The sequence below is a fragment of the Microplitis demolitor genome, chromosome 10, assembly GCF_026212275.2.
Source record: "Microplitis demolitor isolate Queensland-Clemson2020A chromosome 10, iyMicDemo2.1a, whole genome shotgun sequence".
Classification (NCBI taxonomy): Eukaryota; Metazoa; Arthropoda; class Insecta; order Hymenoptera; family Braconidae; genus Microplitis; species Microplitis demolitor.
Window position 1 is genome coordinate 13376890 of NC_068554.1, and position 18021 is coordinate 13394910.

General features: G+C 28.2%; 2 protein-coding genes across 2 annotated transcripts in view; one reads left to right on the forward strand and one right to left on the reverse strand.

The window, feature by feature from the left end:
- LOC128668857 (uncharacterized) overlaps positions 1–18021 on the forward strand; it is a 55887-nt gene that overhangs the window by 17065 nt on the left and 20801 nt on the right. The gene's annotated exons all lie outside the window — the stretch shown is intronic.
- LOC128668758 (uncharacterized) lies at positions 297–6749 on the reverse strand. The gene is made up of 6 exons (XM_053742359.1): positions 6665–6749; positions 3928–4142; positions 2634–2755; positions 2357–2529; positions 1046–1697; positions 297–973 (listed from the first exon to the last, which is right to left on the reverse strand). The coding sequence occupies exons 2-6, from the start codon at positions 4127–4129 to the stop codon at positions 569–571; spliced, it is 1554 nt and encodes a 517-aa protein (XP_053598334.1). The 5' UTR covers positions 4130–4142; positions 6665–6749; the 3' UTR covers positions 297–568.

Consider the following 18021-nt stretch of genomic DNA (forward strand, 5'->3'; position numbering starts at 1 on the left):
AAATTAAGTACTTTTTACTTCAAAACCTTTTCATCGTTTATCTTTCTAAACTATAAAATAACTTAAGCAATTAGTATTTTATAAAATATTATAATTTTGACTTTTATAGTCTTCAATAAAGTGAAAATAATAATAGATGTTTTAAATCTTTGTCAAAGATTTGTTTCAATTAAAAATTGTTCATTATAAACTAAACAGTATCTATTTTAAAATAAGATTCGAATTATAACTTGTATAATTTAAAATACCTCGAGGAAGAACAGCGTCTTAAAGAATATTCTAAATTATTCATAAGCTATTGAACCTTTTAATTATAACATTTAACGAATTATTTATGTCACAAATAAGGTAGCGTAACGTTCACAAGATAAAAATGAAGATTTTTTGAGTTTTTATAAACTATTGTTAAGATAAAATAAAACAAAAAGTTTCATTATTTTATCTAAGAAGTAATTAGCTATGCTGAAGATTGGTTACCTGATATTTAAAAAAAAATTATAGTCTCTTAAAAAATATTTGACAAGACAACAATTTCCCAAATTAAAGAAACTATTCCTTTCTTAATGAATCAATCTTCATTCACATCTGAATTATCTTCCGGTTCTAGAACTTCATTCGATGCTAAGTTTCGTAACACTTTTTGCAGTTTACTGACGCTTTGATAATTAATTTCCGAATTTTCGTTAGACTCTCTTTTTTTACTCTGAATGATGAAGATTTCCTTTTCTATAAATGACCAAACTTGAGCACTTGAAGTTGTGTACTGAGTATTAAGAGCAAAAGAAGCTTTCAAACAAAAATCAACTGCACTAGTAACACTATCACACTTGATTTTTTCATCATTTATGATTGTATAAGCCGCTACAATGTTCTCCAAAGGTCCCACAGCGATAACAAAAGGCTGACGTGTAATTTTATACTTGACACACAAAGTTTCTTGGGTTTTGATTGCATTATCTAATTGATCAATGGTCTGTAAAAGAACAAAAATTAATAACTGTAACAAGACCAAAAAAAAAAAAAAAAAAAAAATATCACTACGTACATTAATCCAAGTTATAAATCCATTAGCTTGTTCAGCATTAGATGGTCTCCACGCTTTTTTTACACCTACTTTCATTGATACTGGCTTCAATAAATAAGGCAACACTTGCCAAGCTAAAACTTCACGTGGTACTTGGTCAGTAGTAATAAAAAAATTCGTACACACTTTTTTAGATTTTGCGATTTGCAAAATTTGTTTGTGCAGTATCGGCCACCTATTCAATAATGCTTTAGGATCGGCAATGTCTAATAACTTAAAATCTAACTCTAACAATTCTTTCGCGAATGGTGTTCTGAGTTGCATATAATTTTCAAAGTAAAGGAAAATAGTATCAATGTTATCTCTTCGATACTCGTGAGTTTTTTCCCACAGATATAAAATTGTCTTTTTATCATCTAAAGACACGTTGGCTAATTGACGAATAAATACTTGACTGGATTCCACCAACTTCTGTTTTTTTTCTGATGCTTCTTTTACTTTTAATTTTTTAAATGTTGACCTATACTTGCTGGCAGTGTTAGTGATTCGGTTATATAATTTACCAGAAGGAGCTTTACGTTTATGGCCAAGTTGGTACCAATCTGTTACATTTTCATCAGGCCAAATAGCTTGAATTTCTTTTCTCCAGATTAAATATTGTTCTTTTGTTCCACTGCAATAAAAATAAAATATTTAAAATATCTAGAAATGCAAATTGCTAGCAGTTATTGTTTTTCAAAATTAATTAAAGAAGTTAAGGAAAGAGGCTGATGAATAAAAACTAATTATTTTAATAGCTTTTCGAGCTAAAAAGAAGTTCAATTTGATAAACTGAAAAAAAACAATACTGTTTTCAAGTTTCTGCGTGTTTGAATCCTCCCGAGTGTATATTTGTTCCATCATAGTAAAAATATACTCCAAGCAAGAAACATTTTCTTGATTTAAGAATTTTTATACTTATTTTAAGAAAATATTCTTGGTTGGAGTACATTATTACTAAGATTAAACAAATAATTTTCTCGGGAGGATTAAAACACGCAGATACTTGAAAACAGTATTTTTTTTTCAGTGTACGACTCTCCAAGAATACAAAAAGTTGAAAGTAATCATTGAGGATCCCTAGACAGCATTCAAGTTGAAATGACTGTTTTACGACGTCTTCTTGAAGGTGTCATTTTTAAGAACTCATAATTAATATTTCTTAAAGACTCCATAAATAAGACAGCAGTCTTGTGACTCATCAAGACGTCATTTTGCTATCTGGGTTCCCGAATTTTTAGGAAATCGACGATTTTCTTAGTGGAAAGTTGAAGAAGGTTTTGTACTACTTACTATATTCCTTTATTCTGAGATATTATATGATCCCCAATAATCTTCGCTAACTCGTCAGCATTCTCGGTTAAATGTGACTGATCAAGAATGCATTTTCCTTGGACTGATGACTTTAAAAGACTTTTCAATTGATTTCCAGGCACATATGCAATTTCTACTGGTGCCCTTGGTTCCTATAAAAACAATGTAAATTTAATTTTTATTTCTTCTATCAGCTAAAATAAAGTGTAAGCCTTTAGTAAAAACATTAATGATATTTGTCATAACAGATACGTACAAGCTCTTTTAATAACTGCTTCCTATTAAGTATAAATCGATGACGATCTCCATAAAGAGGAATGAGTTCTTTAATGTGATCATCTGGCATTTGTAGTAATACATCTTTGGTTATTTTTTCTCCTAGTGAAGGTGAATTTGGAAATTTGAAGGATATTTATTACTATCAATAATAATAATAATAATAATAATAATACAAATAATTTATTTGTATTATAAAAGTATTACAAATAAATCTTAAACTCTTGGAAATCAACCCTATACAATATTTAAAACTTGATGAGTAATAAATAGGTGTAATATTATTTATTTTCAAAGACTAATCTGCAAAAGAATTTTTTTTTTTATTTAATATGAAAAAGAACAAAAAATAAGTTCTGTAAAGAATCTATTTTCGAACCAAATTAGTTAAAGAACTGAACGCTGAAGAGCTATATCGATATACTCGAGTAAATTATATTTTTTTTATCAATATATGTTTATTGTTTTCCTACTACTATTAGCATTTTTCTATGATATATAAATAATAAAGTAATCTTTAATAATTTAACAATGTGTACGATTATTGGTAATGTCACAGTTCATAACATAAATGGCACGTGGCCCAATTGGGACGATAGCCAAAAGAAAAAACATAAATTAAAAAAATGAATTAGTATGTCAATAATGGGATTCTTATTAATAATAGAGGCTAATACTTTGCGTTAAAAAAAATACTATTTCTGATTTCATTAAGAACAACTAATAAGTAAGGTAAAAGCCCCTATACCCGCCCAGTACCATTAGTCGTTCACTTAAACTGTTTAAAGCGTTTTTTTCTAATTTTTATAAAAAAAATCTTAACTAAAAAAATTATTATTGATAAAAAATTATTTGTGAGTCTAAATATGTTAAAACATAATGCATCAAATAATTTTATAATAAATTATAATAAATCGGACTGACTATTTCTTATAAAATATATTTTTAAAATTTAATAAGTTTTATACTATGAAAAAATAAAGTGTTGATTGAATAATGGTACGTGACAACTTTCAGTGAGCAACTACGGGTAAACTCAAGGATCTTATTTCAAAAATTTACAGACATCAATTATCAACATTATTCTTCAAGCTAAAATTTTATTCTAATACTAAACACTACAAAAAATAACTATAAAAAAATATGATTATTCATTTTATTTGTTAATTTATATTAAGTGATTTTATCTCACTCCAATGAAAAGTGAGCTGGTATAGGGGCTTTTACCTTATGACCTTATTTTACTAACTTAAATATCAACACCTGGCACTTACGTTCGAAAATATCAACATATTCTTGAAGATTCCATTGAATCAATGTGTTTCTGAGGAAATAAGCCTCATGAGTATCATTTTCGACATAAGATGCAGTTGATGACAATTGATTGGAAGTTGATGCTGCATCAGCAGTTGAAGACGAAGTAGATAGATTTTGGTTGGCCACGTTTAATAAATTTCTCCGTTCAGGATCTGCCATTTTACAGTAAATCCTGTGGAAAAAGTCCATAAAAATTTTATAAAATGTAAACTAATGCATACATAAGACCTCTATTGGATCTCACAGATTTAAGATCTTAAGGGGATCTTATACATACATTTGTCACTATTTTGTAAATTTCAATAAACTTTTTTCACAGAGAAGAATTACAAGATTACGAACTGCAGATCATTTGATATTCTTCAAAAGTGCCAGTAGTAACTTAGCTGTAATTCCAGCTTTTTACTTGTGTCCGCTGAGGAAGTCATTTTTCCCATGAAATTGACATTTACTGACTTGCGGAACGTAAACCAATGAAAGTACACTGGAAACTTTAATAGGATTTCATAGGAAATTATATTCCCTTCAAAAAAAGTCCTATGAGTCAAGTCGCTAAAGTCCATAGTTTCCAAGTTATAGTGACATTAATAATTTTAAAAATTAAATATCAATTGTCATTTTTTTTTTTTTTTTATTATATTTTCCAAATTATTGAAATGACTATAGCTCGGAAACTATGGGCTCTGATGACTTGACTCATAAAACTTTTTTTGAGGGGAATGAAATTTCCTATAAAATTCTCGTTAACATTTTTAGTGTGCATTAATTGGTTAACTTTTTGCAAGCCAGTAAAGGTCAACTTCAAAGGAAAAATAACTTCCGCAACGGACACAAGTGAAACAGCTGAAATGACAGCCAAGTTACTACGGTCACTTTTGAAAAACACCAAATGCCTTACAATTTGAGACCAAAACCGCGTCGATATCATAAAACGCAGCTGAGTATTAGAGAGTTAAAAAAAAATTCATTTAATTTACGTGTATTTTAAATGGGAAATCTTTGAAATCAAATGAAAAGTACTGGATTAGAATTAAAAGCTCAAAATTGGCAGAAATTTTTGTTTTAGCATAAAAAACAATATTTTGCTTGATGAGCAGCAAAAAATATACTTTCGCCGAATACGAAACACCCTATTATATAAATATTTATATGTTCATTAAAATTTATAAAACTTATAATACCTTTGTCATAAATACCTTAAAACATTCTAGCTCTACAAAGTCAAGTGACTTTTGTATTAATTAATAGTAAATTTTGATAATAAATTCGAAACAAGTAAAATTTCAAAACATAAGAACTTTGAAACGTTATTCACGGACTAACTGGGCTGAATGTCGACCGGCGTCTAGCCTACTACTGAAACAAACCGAAGTTATAAACCAGGAGCGTATCATGTGATGGCACGACGGTAATATTTCTATGACATTAAAAATCCAGAGAAAAATTCTTTACGCAAATTTTTATCGATTTTAAATATGTTTGGTAGTTGTTTCGAGAAATATTTTTTTATATTTTTATTAATTTTGAATTTAATAAGCATAATATGATTTAATAATTTAATAATAAATTGAATGGTGTAAGTAATTCTATAGTTTTTTTTTCTGACATAATGTACACAGTTTATAATAAAATATTATTTAGAATATTTTTTAAGTCGTCGTTGCGTCAAAAATTACCACAGGAACGTTCTCGGCACTTGTGAATCTTAGCCTGTCACCAAAGACTCGGATCGAGTATGCACGCGTGACTGATACTCGTGATCGTAAGCGGCGAAGTTACAAAATTAACAAATTTTTAACGTTGAACAAAATATTATTTAAAAATTATACTATTTCAATGCGCAAAATATTCAATTTTTCAAATACGATCTGTGATACTTGTAAAAATAGGCAAGATATCACAATGACAACAATAGTGTCGCAATCGTAAAAGCAGCAAAAGCAGTTCCTCTTAACAAACCGGATGTTAACAGTACCAGCGACACTACTGTGATGCGATGCGAGCGGGAATTTTAAGTAACATGGCGTCGCGACGTTAATACCTTTTACGTTCTTTTAAGTTATTTTTTTCTATCAATTTAATTTTATACATCTATTTAATTCAAGAAAAAATAATATAATCATATAGGAAATAAAAGCGAGTTAATAAAAAATGTTTTCCAGTATTATTCTGTTATGATAAATTGTGAATTTTTGAAACAAAATTTAACCCTTTTTCAATTAAAATTTTAGTAATTGTAAACCAACAACATTGCGCGAAACAATCAAATTTCTATACAAAAATTAATAAATCACCAATTATTTATTCTCAATATCACAATTGCAGCTTTCGTAAAGAAAAAATTTATTTCATTAAATGCGTTTAATATCGAGAATTTTCTTAAAAACAAAAGAAAAACTGCGTCTTTCCGCGACACTACTAATATGTCAGCAAAGAAAGCGCAAGCGACCTTACACCAATGAAATTAGCGGGCTTTGTATTTGTGTAGACTAAATTTATTCCGTTATTATTAATTATTTTGGTTCCCACTGACAAACGAAGATTCAAACGCAATTTTAAAATTGCGTGTATCGAATAAGATAATAAAGAACGGATTTATATAACTATATAAATATATATATATATACATACATGTGTATGAATATGAATGTTGATCAAAATTTATAAAAATTAAAATACCTTTGTCATAAATACCTCAAAATATTGTAGTTCTACAAAATCAAGTGACTTTTGTATCAATTAATAGTAAATTTTGATAATAAATCCAACACAAGTAAAATTTTAAAACATAAGAACTTTGAAACGTTATTCACGGACTAACCAAGCTAAATGTCGACCGGCGTCTGGTTTACTACTGAAACAAACCGAAGTTATAAACCAGGAGCGTATCATGTGATGGCACGACGATAATATTTCTTCGACATTAAAAAGCGAGAGAAAAATTCTTAACACAAATTTTTAACGATTTTACATATGTTTGGTAGTTTTTTCGAGAAATATTTTTTTCATATTTTTATTAATTTTGAATTTAATTAGCATAATATTATTTAAGAATTTAATAATAAATTAAATGGCGTAAGTAAATGTATAGTTTTTTTTTTCTGATATTATGTACACAGTTTAGAATAAAATCTTATTTGGAATATTTTTTAAGTCGTCGTTGCGTCAAAAATTACTATAGGAACGTTCTCGGCACTTGTGTATCTTAGCCTGTCACCAAAGACTCGGATCGAGTATGCACGCGTGACTGATACTCGTGATCGTAAGCGGCGAAGTTACAAAATTAACAAATTTTTAACGTTGAACAAAATATTATTTAAAAATTATACTATTTCAATGCGCAAAATATTCAATTTTTCAAATACGATCTGTGATACTTGTAAAAATAGGCAAGATATCACAATGACAACAATAGTGTCGCAATCGTAAAATCAGCAAAAGCAGTTCCTCTCAACAAACCGGATGTTAACAGTACCAGCGACACTACTGTGATGCGATGCGAGCGGGAATTTTAAGTAACATGGCGTCGCGACGTTAATACCTTTTAAGTTCTTTTAAGTTATTTTTTTCTATCAATTTAATTTTATACATCTATTTAATTCAAGAAAAAATAATATAATCATATAGGAAATAAAAGCGAGTTAATAAAAAATGTTTTCCAGTATTATTCTGTTATGATAAATTGTGAATTTTTGAAACAAAATTTAACCCTTTTTCAATTAAAATTTTAGTAATTGTAAACCAACAACATTGCGCGAAACGATCAAATTTCTATACAAAAATTAATAAATCACCAATTATTTATTCTCAATATCACAATCGCAGCTTTCGTAAAGAAAAAATTTATTTCATTAAATGCGTTTAATATCGAGAATTTTCTTAAAAACAAAAGAAGAACTGCGTCTTTCCGCGACACTACTAATATGTCAGCAAAGAAAGCGCAAGCGACCTTACACCAATGAAATTAGCGGGCTTTGTATTTGTGTAGACTAAATTTATTCCGTTATTATTAATTATTTTGGTTCCCACTGACAAACGATGATTCAAACGCAATTTTAAAATTGCGTGTATCGAATAAGATAATAAAGAACGGATTTATATAACTATATAAATATATATATATATATACATACATGTGTATGAATATGAATGTTGATCAAAATTTATAAAAATTAAAATACCTTTGTCATAAATACCTCAAAATATTGTAGTTCTACAAAATCAAGTGACTTTTGTATCAATTAATAGTAAATTTTGATAATAAATTCAACACAAGTAAAATTTTGAAACATAAGAACTTTGAAACGTTATTCACGGACTAACCAAGCTAAATGTCGACCGGCGTCTGTTTTACTACTGAAACAAACCGAAGTTATAAACCAGGAGCGTATCATGTGATGGCACGACGATAATATTTCTTCGACATTAAAAAGCGAGAGAAAAATTCTTAACACAAATTTTTAACGATTTTACATATGTTTGGTAGTTTTTTCGAGAAATATTTTTTTCATATTTTTATTAATTTTGAATTTAATTAGCATAATATTATTTAAGAATTTAATAATAAATTGAATGGTGTAAGTAATTCTATAGTTTTTTTTTCTGACATAATGTACACAGTTTATAATAAAATCTTATTTGGAATATTTTTTAAGTCGTCGTTGCGTCAAAAATTACTATAGGAACGTTCTCGGCACTTGTGTATCTTAGCCTGTCACCAAAGACTCGGATCGAGTATGCACGCGTGACTGATACTCGTGATCGTAAGCGGCGAAGTTACAAAATTAACAAATTTTTAACGTTGAACAAAATATTATTTAAAAATTATACTATTTCAATGCGCAAAATATTCAATTTTTCAAATACGATCTGTGATACTTGTAAAAATAGGCAAGATATCACAATAATAACAATAGTGTCGCAATCGTAAAATCAGCAAAAGCAGTTCCTCTCAACAAACCGGATGTTAACAGTACCAGCGACACTACTGTGATGCGATGCGAACGGGAATTTTAAGTAACATGGCGTCGCGACGTTAATACCTTTTACGTTCTTTTAAGTAATTTTTTTTTATCAATATAATTTTATACATCTATTTAATTAAAAAAAAAAAAAAATGTTTTTCATCATTGATTGAGTACAAAACTATCCTTAAAATAGGAGTCCACTCTATTTCACTACTTCAAATCTCCACGACAAAGACAGTACTATTTTATCATAAAGAATTGTGAATTTTTGAACCAAAGTTTAACCCTTTTTTAAATTCCAATTTTAGTAATTTTAAACCAACAACATTGCGCGAAACGATCAAATTTCTATACAAAAATTAATAAATCACCAATTATTTATTCTCAACATCACAATTGCAGCTTTCGTAAAGAAAAAATTTATTTCATTAAATGCGTTTAATATCGAGAATTTTCTTAAAAACAAAAGAAGAACTGCGTCTTTCCGCGACACTACTAATATGTCAGCACAGAAAGCGCAAGCGACCTTACACCAATGAAATTAGCGGGCTTTGTATTTGTGTAGACTAAATTTATTCCGTTATTATTAATTATTTTGGTTCCCACTGATAAACGATGATTCAAACGCAATTTTAAAATTGCGTGTATCGAATAAGATAATAAAGAACGGATTTATATAACTATATAAATATATATATATATACATACATGTGTATGAATATGAATGTTGATCAAAATTTATAAAAATTAAAATACCTTTGTCATAAATACCTCAAAATATTGTAGTTCTACAAAATCAAGTGACTTTTGTATCAATTAATAGTAAATTTTGATAATAAATTCAACACAAGTAAAATTTTGAAACATAAGAACTTTGAAACGTTATTCACGGACTTACTGGGCTGAATGTCGACCGGCGTCTAGCCTACTACTGAAACAAACCGAAGTTATAAACCAGGAGCGTATCATGTGATGGCACGACGATAATATTTCTTCGACATTAAAAAGCGAGAGAAAAATTCTTAACACAAATTTTTAACGATTTTACATATGTTTGGTAGTTTTTTCGAGAAATATTTTTTTCATATTTTTATTAATTTTGAATTTAATTAGCATAATATTATTTAAAAATTTAATAATAAATTGAATGGTGTAAGTAATTCTATAGTTTTTTTTTCTGACATAATGTACACAGTTTATAATAAAATCTTATTTGGAATATTTTTTAAGTCGTCGTTGCGTCAAAAATTACTATAGGAACGTTCTCGGCACTTGTGTATCTTAGCCTGTCACCAAAGACTCGGATCGAGTATGCACGCGTGACTGATACTCGTGATCGTAAGCGGCGAAGTTACAAAATTAACAAATTTTTAACGTTGAACAAAATATTATTTAAAAATTATACTATTTCAATGCGCAAAATATTCAATTTTTCAAATACGATCTGTGATACTTGTAAAAATAGGCAAGATATCACAATAATAACAATAGTGTCGCAATCGTAAAATCAGCAAAAGCAGTTCCTCTCAACAAACCGGATGTTAACAGTACCAGCGACACTACTGTGATGCGATGCGAACGGGAATTTTAAGTAACATGGCGTCGCGACGTTAATACCTTTTACGTTCTTTTAAGTAATTTTTTTTTATCAATATAATTTTATACATCTATTTAATTAAAAAAAAAAAAAAATGTTTTTCATCATTGATTGAGTACAAAACTATCCTTAAAATAGGAGTCCACTCTATTTCACTACTTCAAATCTCCACGACAAAGACAGTACTATTTTATCATAAAGAATTGTGAATTTTTGAACCAAAGTTTAACCCTTTTTTAAATTCCAATTTTAGTAATTTTAAACCAACAACATTGCGCGAAACGATCAAATTTCTATACAAAAATTAATAAATCACCAATTATTTATTCTCAATATCACAATTGCAGCTTTCGTAAAGAAAAAATTTATTTCATTAAATGCGTTTAATATCGAGAATTTTCTTAAAAACAAAAGAAGAACTGCGTCTTTCCGCGACACTACTAATATGTCAGCACAGAAAGCGCAAGCGACCTTACACCAATGAAATTAGCGGGCTTTGTATTTGTGTAGACTAAATTTATTCCGTTATTATTAATTATTTTGGTTCCCACTGACAAACGATGATTCAAACGCAATTTTAAAATTGCGTGTATCGAATAAGATAATAAAGAACGGATTTATATAACTATATAAATATATATATATATACATACATGTGTATGAATATGAATGTTGATCAAAATTTATAAAAATTAAAATACCTTTGTCATAAATACCTCAAAATATTGTAGTTCTACAAAATCAAGTGACTTTTGTATCAATTAATAGTAAATTTTGATAATAAATTCAACACAAGTAAAATTTTGAAACATAAGAACTTTGAAACGTTATTCACGGACTTACTGGGCTGAATGTCGACCGGCGTCTAGCCTACTACTGAAACAAACCGAAGTTATAAACCAGGAGCGTATCATGTGATGGCACGACGATAATATTTCTTCGACATTAAAAAGCGAGAGAAAAATTCTTAACACAAATTTTTAACGATTTTACATATGTTTGGTAGTTTTTTCGAGAAATATTTTTTTCATATTTTTATTAATTTTGAATTTAATTAGCATAATATTATTTAAAAATTTAATAATAAATTGAATGGTGTAAGTAATTCTATAGTTTTTTTTTCTGACATAATGTACACAGTTTATAATAAAATCTTATTTGGAATATTTTTTAAGTCGTCGTTGCGTCAAAAATTACTATAGGAACGTTCTCGGCACTTGTGTATCTTAGCCTGTCACCAAAGACTCGGATCGAGTATGCACGCGTGACTGATACTCGTGATCGTAAGCGGCGAAGTTACAAAATTAACAAATTTTTAACGTTGAACAAAATATTATTTAAAAATTATACTATTTCAATGCGCAAAATATTCAATTTTTCAAATACGATCTGTGATACTTGTAAAAATAGGCAAGATATCACAATAATAACAATAGTGTCGCAATCGTAAAATCAGCAAAAGCAGTTCCTCTCAACAAACCGGATGTTAACAGTACCAGCGACACTACTGTGATGCGATGCGAGCGGGAATTTTAAGTAACATGGCGTCGCGACGTTAATACCTTTTACGTTCTTTTAAGTTATTTTTTTCTATCAATTTAATTTTATACATCTATTTAATTCAAGAAAAAATAATATAATCATATAGGAAATAAAAGCGAGTTAATAAAAAATGTTTTCCAGTATTATTCTGTTATGATAAATTGTGAATTTTTGGAACAAAATTTAACCCTTTTTCAATTAAAATTTTAGTAATTGTAAACCAACAACATTGCGCGAAACGATCAAATTTCTATACAAAAATTAATAAATCACCAATTATTTATTCTCAATATCACAATCGCAGCTTTCGTAAAGAAAAAATTTATTTCATTAAATGCGTTTAATATCGAGAATTTTCTTAAAAACAAAAGAAGAACTGCGTCTTTCCGCGACACTACTAATATGTCAGCAAAGAAAGCGCAAGCGACCTTACACCAATGAAATTAGCGGGCTTTGTATTTGTGTAGACTAAATTTATTCCGTTATTATTAATTATTTTGGTTCCCACTGACAAACGATGATTCAAACGCAATTTTAAAATTGCGTGTATCGAATAAATAATAAAGAACGGATTTATATAACTATATAAATATATATATATACATACATATGTATGAATATGAATGTTGATCAAAATTTATAAAAATTAAAATACCTTTGTCATAAATACCTCAAAATATTGTAGTTCTACAAAATCAAGTGACTTTTGTATCAATTAATAGTAAATTTTGATAATAAATTCAACACAAGTAAAATTTTGAAACATAAGAACTTTGAAACGTTATTCACGGACTTACTGGGCTGAATGTCGACCGGCGTCTAGCCTACTACTGAAACAAACCGAAGTTATAAACCAGGAGCGTATCATGTGATGGCACGACGATAATATTTCTTCGACATTAAAAAGCGAGAGAAAAATTCTTAACACAAATTTTTAACGATTTTACATATGTTTGGTAGTTTTTTCGAGAAATATTTTTTTCATATTTTTATTAATTTTGAATTTAATTAGCATAATATTATTTAAGAATTTAATAATAAATTAAATGGCGTAAGTAAATGTATAGTTTTTTTTTCTGACATTATGTACACAGTTTAGAATAAAATCTTATTTGGAATATTTTTTAAGTCGTCGTTGCGTCAAAAATTACTATAGGAACGTTCTCGGCACTTGTGTATCTTAGCCTGTCACCAAAGACTCTGATCGAGTATGCACCCTGGACTGATTCCTAATTAGTTTATTTATTATCGAGAAAATGTTATTTGTTGACTATAAATATGAGCGTAAGTTATGATACTGAAGTTAGACGACGTCTAATAATTTTAGTATTTTTTCAAAAACTATAAATTTAAAAAAAAAAAAAACATTTTCAATAATTGCACTTATAGTTCTTTTAATTTTCTACATGTGTGTTTTTTTTTTTTTTTTTTTTTTTTTTTTTTAATGAAATGGTTGAAAAAAAATTTCAAAATTTTTTAATTGTCTGCTAACTTCAGGATCATGTGTAAGTTATCAATAAAACTTGACTGATCTATATTATATCGAAATGTAGATAATTGGAAAGAGTTTTTCTTTATATCAATTTATTTTTATTATAAGTATTTAATAAAATTACGTACCTTATTGTAGATTAATGATTAAGTTTTAATATTGGCACTTTGCATTCACTCTAACTATTGAAATTGCGCGCGTTAGATTTTACAGATTCACAGCGTTTCCAGAGTTACCAATGCGTTCACGCATGCGTCACTTTTTGGCTGATCTCACGGTAGAGAATAATAGTTATAGTAGCTTGTGCTTTCGTTTTGTAAGGAGGTTATCTACAAATGTAATTTAAGATTCTTAATTTTTCTTATTAAAAAGTAATATAAACATTTTATTATGGAACTCTGTCCAGAAGATATGGACTTAAACGTCATATTAGACAATTATATTCGTCGTGATCAGGAAAAATCAATTGTCAAGGATAAGTTATCTGCAATGAAATTAAAAATATCAAATGTTTTACCTGCTTGTTACCGAAGACCATTTGGTGAAAAACGGTATTTCCTACCGATTGAAAAACCAAATCTTCGAGAGTATCCGAAACTCAAAAATGATAAAGGCGAGTTTATTTTAAATTTAATTTTGACTCCTTTACCGCTGAATGTGACTCAAGCGGAGATTGAGTACTTACTCCGTAATACTAGAGTATCTTATGAATCAGTGAGAGTTATTAAACGTCATAAAAGAGCTATGGCGTTTGTAAAAGTAAAAAATTTACGTGCTTCTCTTCGATTTCAACTTAACGGAAGAGAATGTGTATACATATTAAGAAATTCGTTTATTGCCCGAGTTATACCAGCGCATATACAAACAGAGTCTTCAACTTTGACTCCAGTCATCGGTCGACTAAATGATGAAGATAAGTTCAGCACGATACCTGAACCAGCCTTTAGTAAAATTGTAAACTATCTGGAATTTAAAGATCAAGTATCTCTTATGCTAACCTCAAAATTTTTGACCGATAAAATTTGGAAAGTCAAAAAAAATTTAGAAGTTATCGCTAACAATCATAAAAATACGCAATGTATTCCATTTTATGTATTGCAGTACTATTTATCCCCGTTCAACGCAGGTTTAATGTATTATTTTGAGAAAATATTATTGTCTGATCCAATCCAGTGTCAACAATTGAACATGGATTTGTCGCCATTGATAATTCCAAAATATAAAAATTGTAGCACGTTAACAGAACTTGATTTATCAGCGGTTAAAATCTCATCAATGGCAATCGAAGATTTAAAAAATTTCTCTAATTTAACTTCACTGAAAATTGGAGCTACTACTGGGTCTTGCGATTATCAAATAAAAAGCTTATTTAAATATACGTCAACGAAAAATACACTTATCACATTTGGTGTTTATAACAATATATATTTTTGTGGATCATCACTTGCAAGCAGTACAGCATTGAATATAAAAAATTTATTCTTGGTTTATTGCCTGAAACTTCATCTCAGAGAAATACAGAAGGTATATAAATTAAAAAAATATTTACATATTAAAATGAGTTCTGTTAGTCTCAGAAATTGAATAAATTCAAACCAACCTTACATTTTTTGCTTATAGTTTATCACCAGTTGTAAAACATTAGATGTCCTACGCATTGAGAGATGCTCACATGTCGATAACACCCATTGTTTTTCTCAGTTGTTTCAAAATTTGGAAAATTCCGAATTAAAAAGAATTGAACTAATAAATAGCTCAACTCATGTTCACCACTATTTTGGTTTTCAATTCCCATATTGGGAAAATCCTGCTATAAATTTAAAACATTTATCTATCACCGGTTTTGACAGGATCGATCCAGGTGTTATTGATGTAATAATAAAAAACTGTCCTATTCTAGAGGAATTGAATATAATTGGTTTGTACTAATATGTATAATAGTAGTGTTTTAAGTTGTAAAATTATTCACGACAATGAATTAAAATTTATCTTTACATTTTAGATTTCGATTTACAAAAATATTCTATCGAATTTTCATTAGCGAATAACTTGAAAAGCATAAGCTTGGTAAATGTAATTAACATCAATAAAGACTTTTGGAAAACCAAAATGCCAGCTGTGGAATGAGCTTGCTTCAGATTAAAACACATATCATGCAATGACATATCGTTATTTATTAAAGAAAATGCAGATAGTCTGGTTGAGATCAATGTGCTTGAAAACTCTCTATATAATCTTGCAATGTTAAGTGACATGGAAGCACAAGAAAATTTATATACATGGAAAAATCCAGTAAAAGTAATTGTAGCTAATAAATTTATATATAAATTGCAAAAATCAAGGTCATACTTATATAAAAATATTTTCCCTGTGAACCCGTTGGTAAAATTCGTAAATAAATCGTCATTATATCAGGTAAAATATATTTGACTCAAAATTAAGTAATATGTGCATTGAAATGTAATAAATTTCATTTATATTTTTGTAGGAATTGAAATTATCACCAAAAACACTCATCGAGTATAAGCGATTTTATCCTTAGCGTCTGTTAAAGTAAACTCTTCATTCCAATAAATCTTTACTCGTAGGTTATGATATAATGAAAACTTATTTTATTTATATTTTTTTAATTATAATAAAATTTATTATGTAATGATTTTATTTCTTTTTCTTGTAAGAAATTCATTTTTTTTTTGTTCAGGGAAATTAGAATAAGTCTACATAAATATTTAAACAGGAAATAATATCTGTTGTTAGTGGCTTGTAAATTATTCAAAAAGTAAAAAAAACATTTTTTTTGGATTGTCCATTTTTTTTTACATAACTCATAAACCACTTGACTGATTTGTCTAATATGATCGAAGTACCTAATGGTTGATAATACCACAAGAACTAAATTCACGTACAAACGAAGTTCGCCAATAATTAGCGAAGATTACTGAACGATTACCGTCCGATGCAGAGTAAAAATTATAGAAATTGAAAGTGAATTTCATTGGAATAACGAATTAATTTTCACCAACACTCATTGACGTTCGTGGAATAAACATATCATCGAATAAGACATTTCTTAAAGTATTTTTAAGATTTCTGGATGAATGAATTTTTTTAAAGGATGTAATAGATACTTTGATATTCAAAAAAAAGTAATTGGAAAATAAGTTTGAAAAAATTTTTGTCGTTCAATTATTATTCGATATTTCAAAAACGAATGAGCCGATTGAGATCTGCGACACGGCATTTAAAAGGGTTGATTGAGACTTAGATCTGATTAGTTTTTGGATTTGGTCGTTTTAATCATTTTAAAGATATTTCAAAAATAAAAATTAAAAAAAAATTTTACTTTTTCGTTTTTTTAAAAAAACTTTTAAATGGTCCATTCAATTGATTTTTAATTTCTGTTCCGAACGGTGCACACCGCTTTAAAACTTATCTGAGATTCTAAAATAAAGCAGTCAATTCTCAAATTCTTTTATCCTATAAAATTGGATCAAATCTTCTAGAACGCTCAATAGAAATTGATATTTGTTAAATAAATATCGATTTTTAAGTATCTTGGAGTCCTAAAATAAAACCGATAAAAAAAAATTAAATAAAAACTTATGGTGTTTGTATTTTCAACTCTTAAAGTCACGAAAATGAGCCATGATTTAAAGTTTTGAGTCCGAGGGGCTTAATGTGGAGATCGTCATATTTTATAGTTCAAAGAGCTTAAGACAGAAACGTATTATTTACTGAGTTCGTAGAGCTCAATAACAAACATATACATACAATTTGAAGCGTTTTGAGCCATTAAGTCATGCTCATTCTAATAATCTAATAATTGGACTCTGATAAGCGACAGTTTATTATGTTTCAGACAAATCAGAAGTGCTTCACACTCATTCTCAACAGAGCCCACTTATTACAGTAATTAGAAATCGTTTCCTTGGGAAGCTATGATAATATAGTATAGTTAATGATTATATCAGTAGTAAAAGGAACTAAATATATACAGTTATATAAACCGACAACTATGCTATTAGTTAAATCAACTATTAAAATTATTTTGTTTTACTATTTAATATTAAATAAATCAAAATGGTTGCAGGTACTTATTTCTGTTTTGCATTACACTGAAGCAGTTGTACATTATTTAAATATAAATATATTGTTAGAGTTACTACATGTTGACAGTCCTCATAACTATATTTTCCTTTGAATTTGTTTTTATACTCGATGGTTAGTCAGCAGAAATATCCTACAATTGTTAAATAAACTTGAAATTGACTGTTTAGGGAACTAAGATGAAATAGTACAGTTGATGCTTTTATCAGTAGTAAAAGGAACTAAATACATACAGTTATATAAACCGACAACTATGCTATTAGTTAAATCAACTATTGAAATTATTTTTTCCAACTATTTAATATTAAATGAATCAAAATAGTTGCAAGTACTTATTTCTTTGTTG

Excerpts from the sequence above, each read along its gene's own strand:
- LOC128668758 (XM_053742359.1), bottom strand. The coding sequence starts at position 4,129 with ATGGCAGATCCTGAACGGAGAAATTTATTAAACGTGGCCAACCAAAAT. Across the intron at positions 1,698-2,356 it reads TCTCAGAATAAAGGAATATA|TGGAACAAAAGAACAATATT; the intron begins GTAAGTAGTACA and ends TTTTTATTGCAG. Across the intron at positions 974-1,045 it reads GATTTATAACTTGGATTAAT|ACCATTGATCAATTAGATAA; the intron begins GTACGTAGTGAT and ends GTTCTTTTACAG.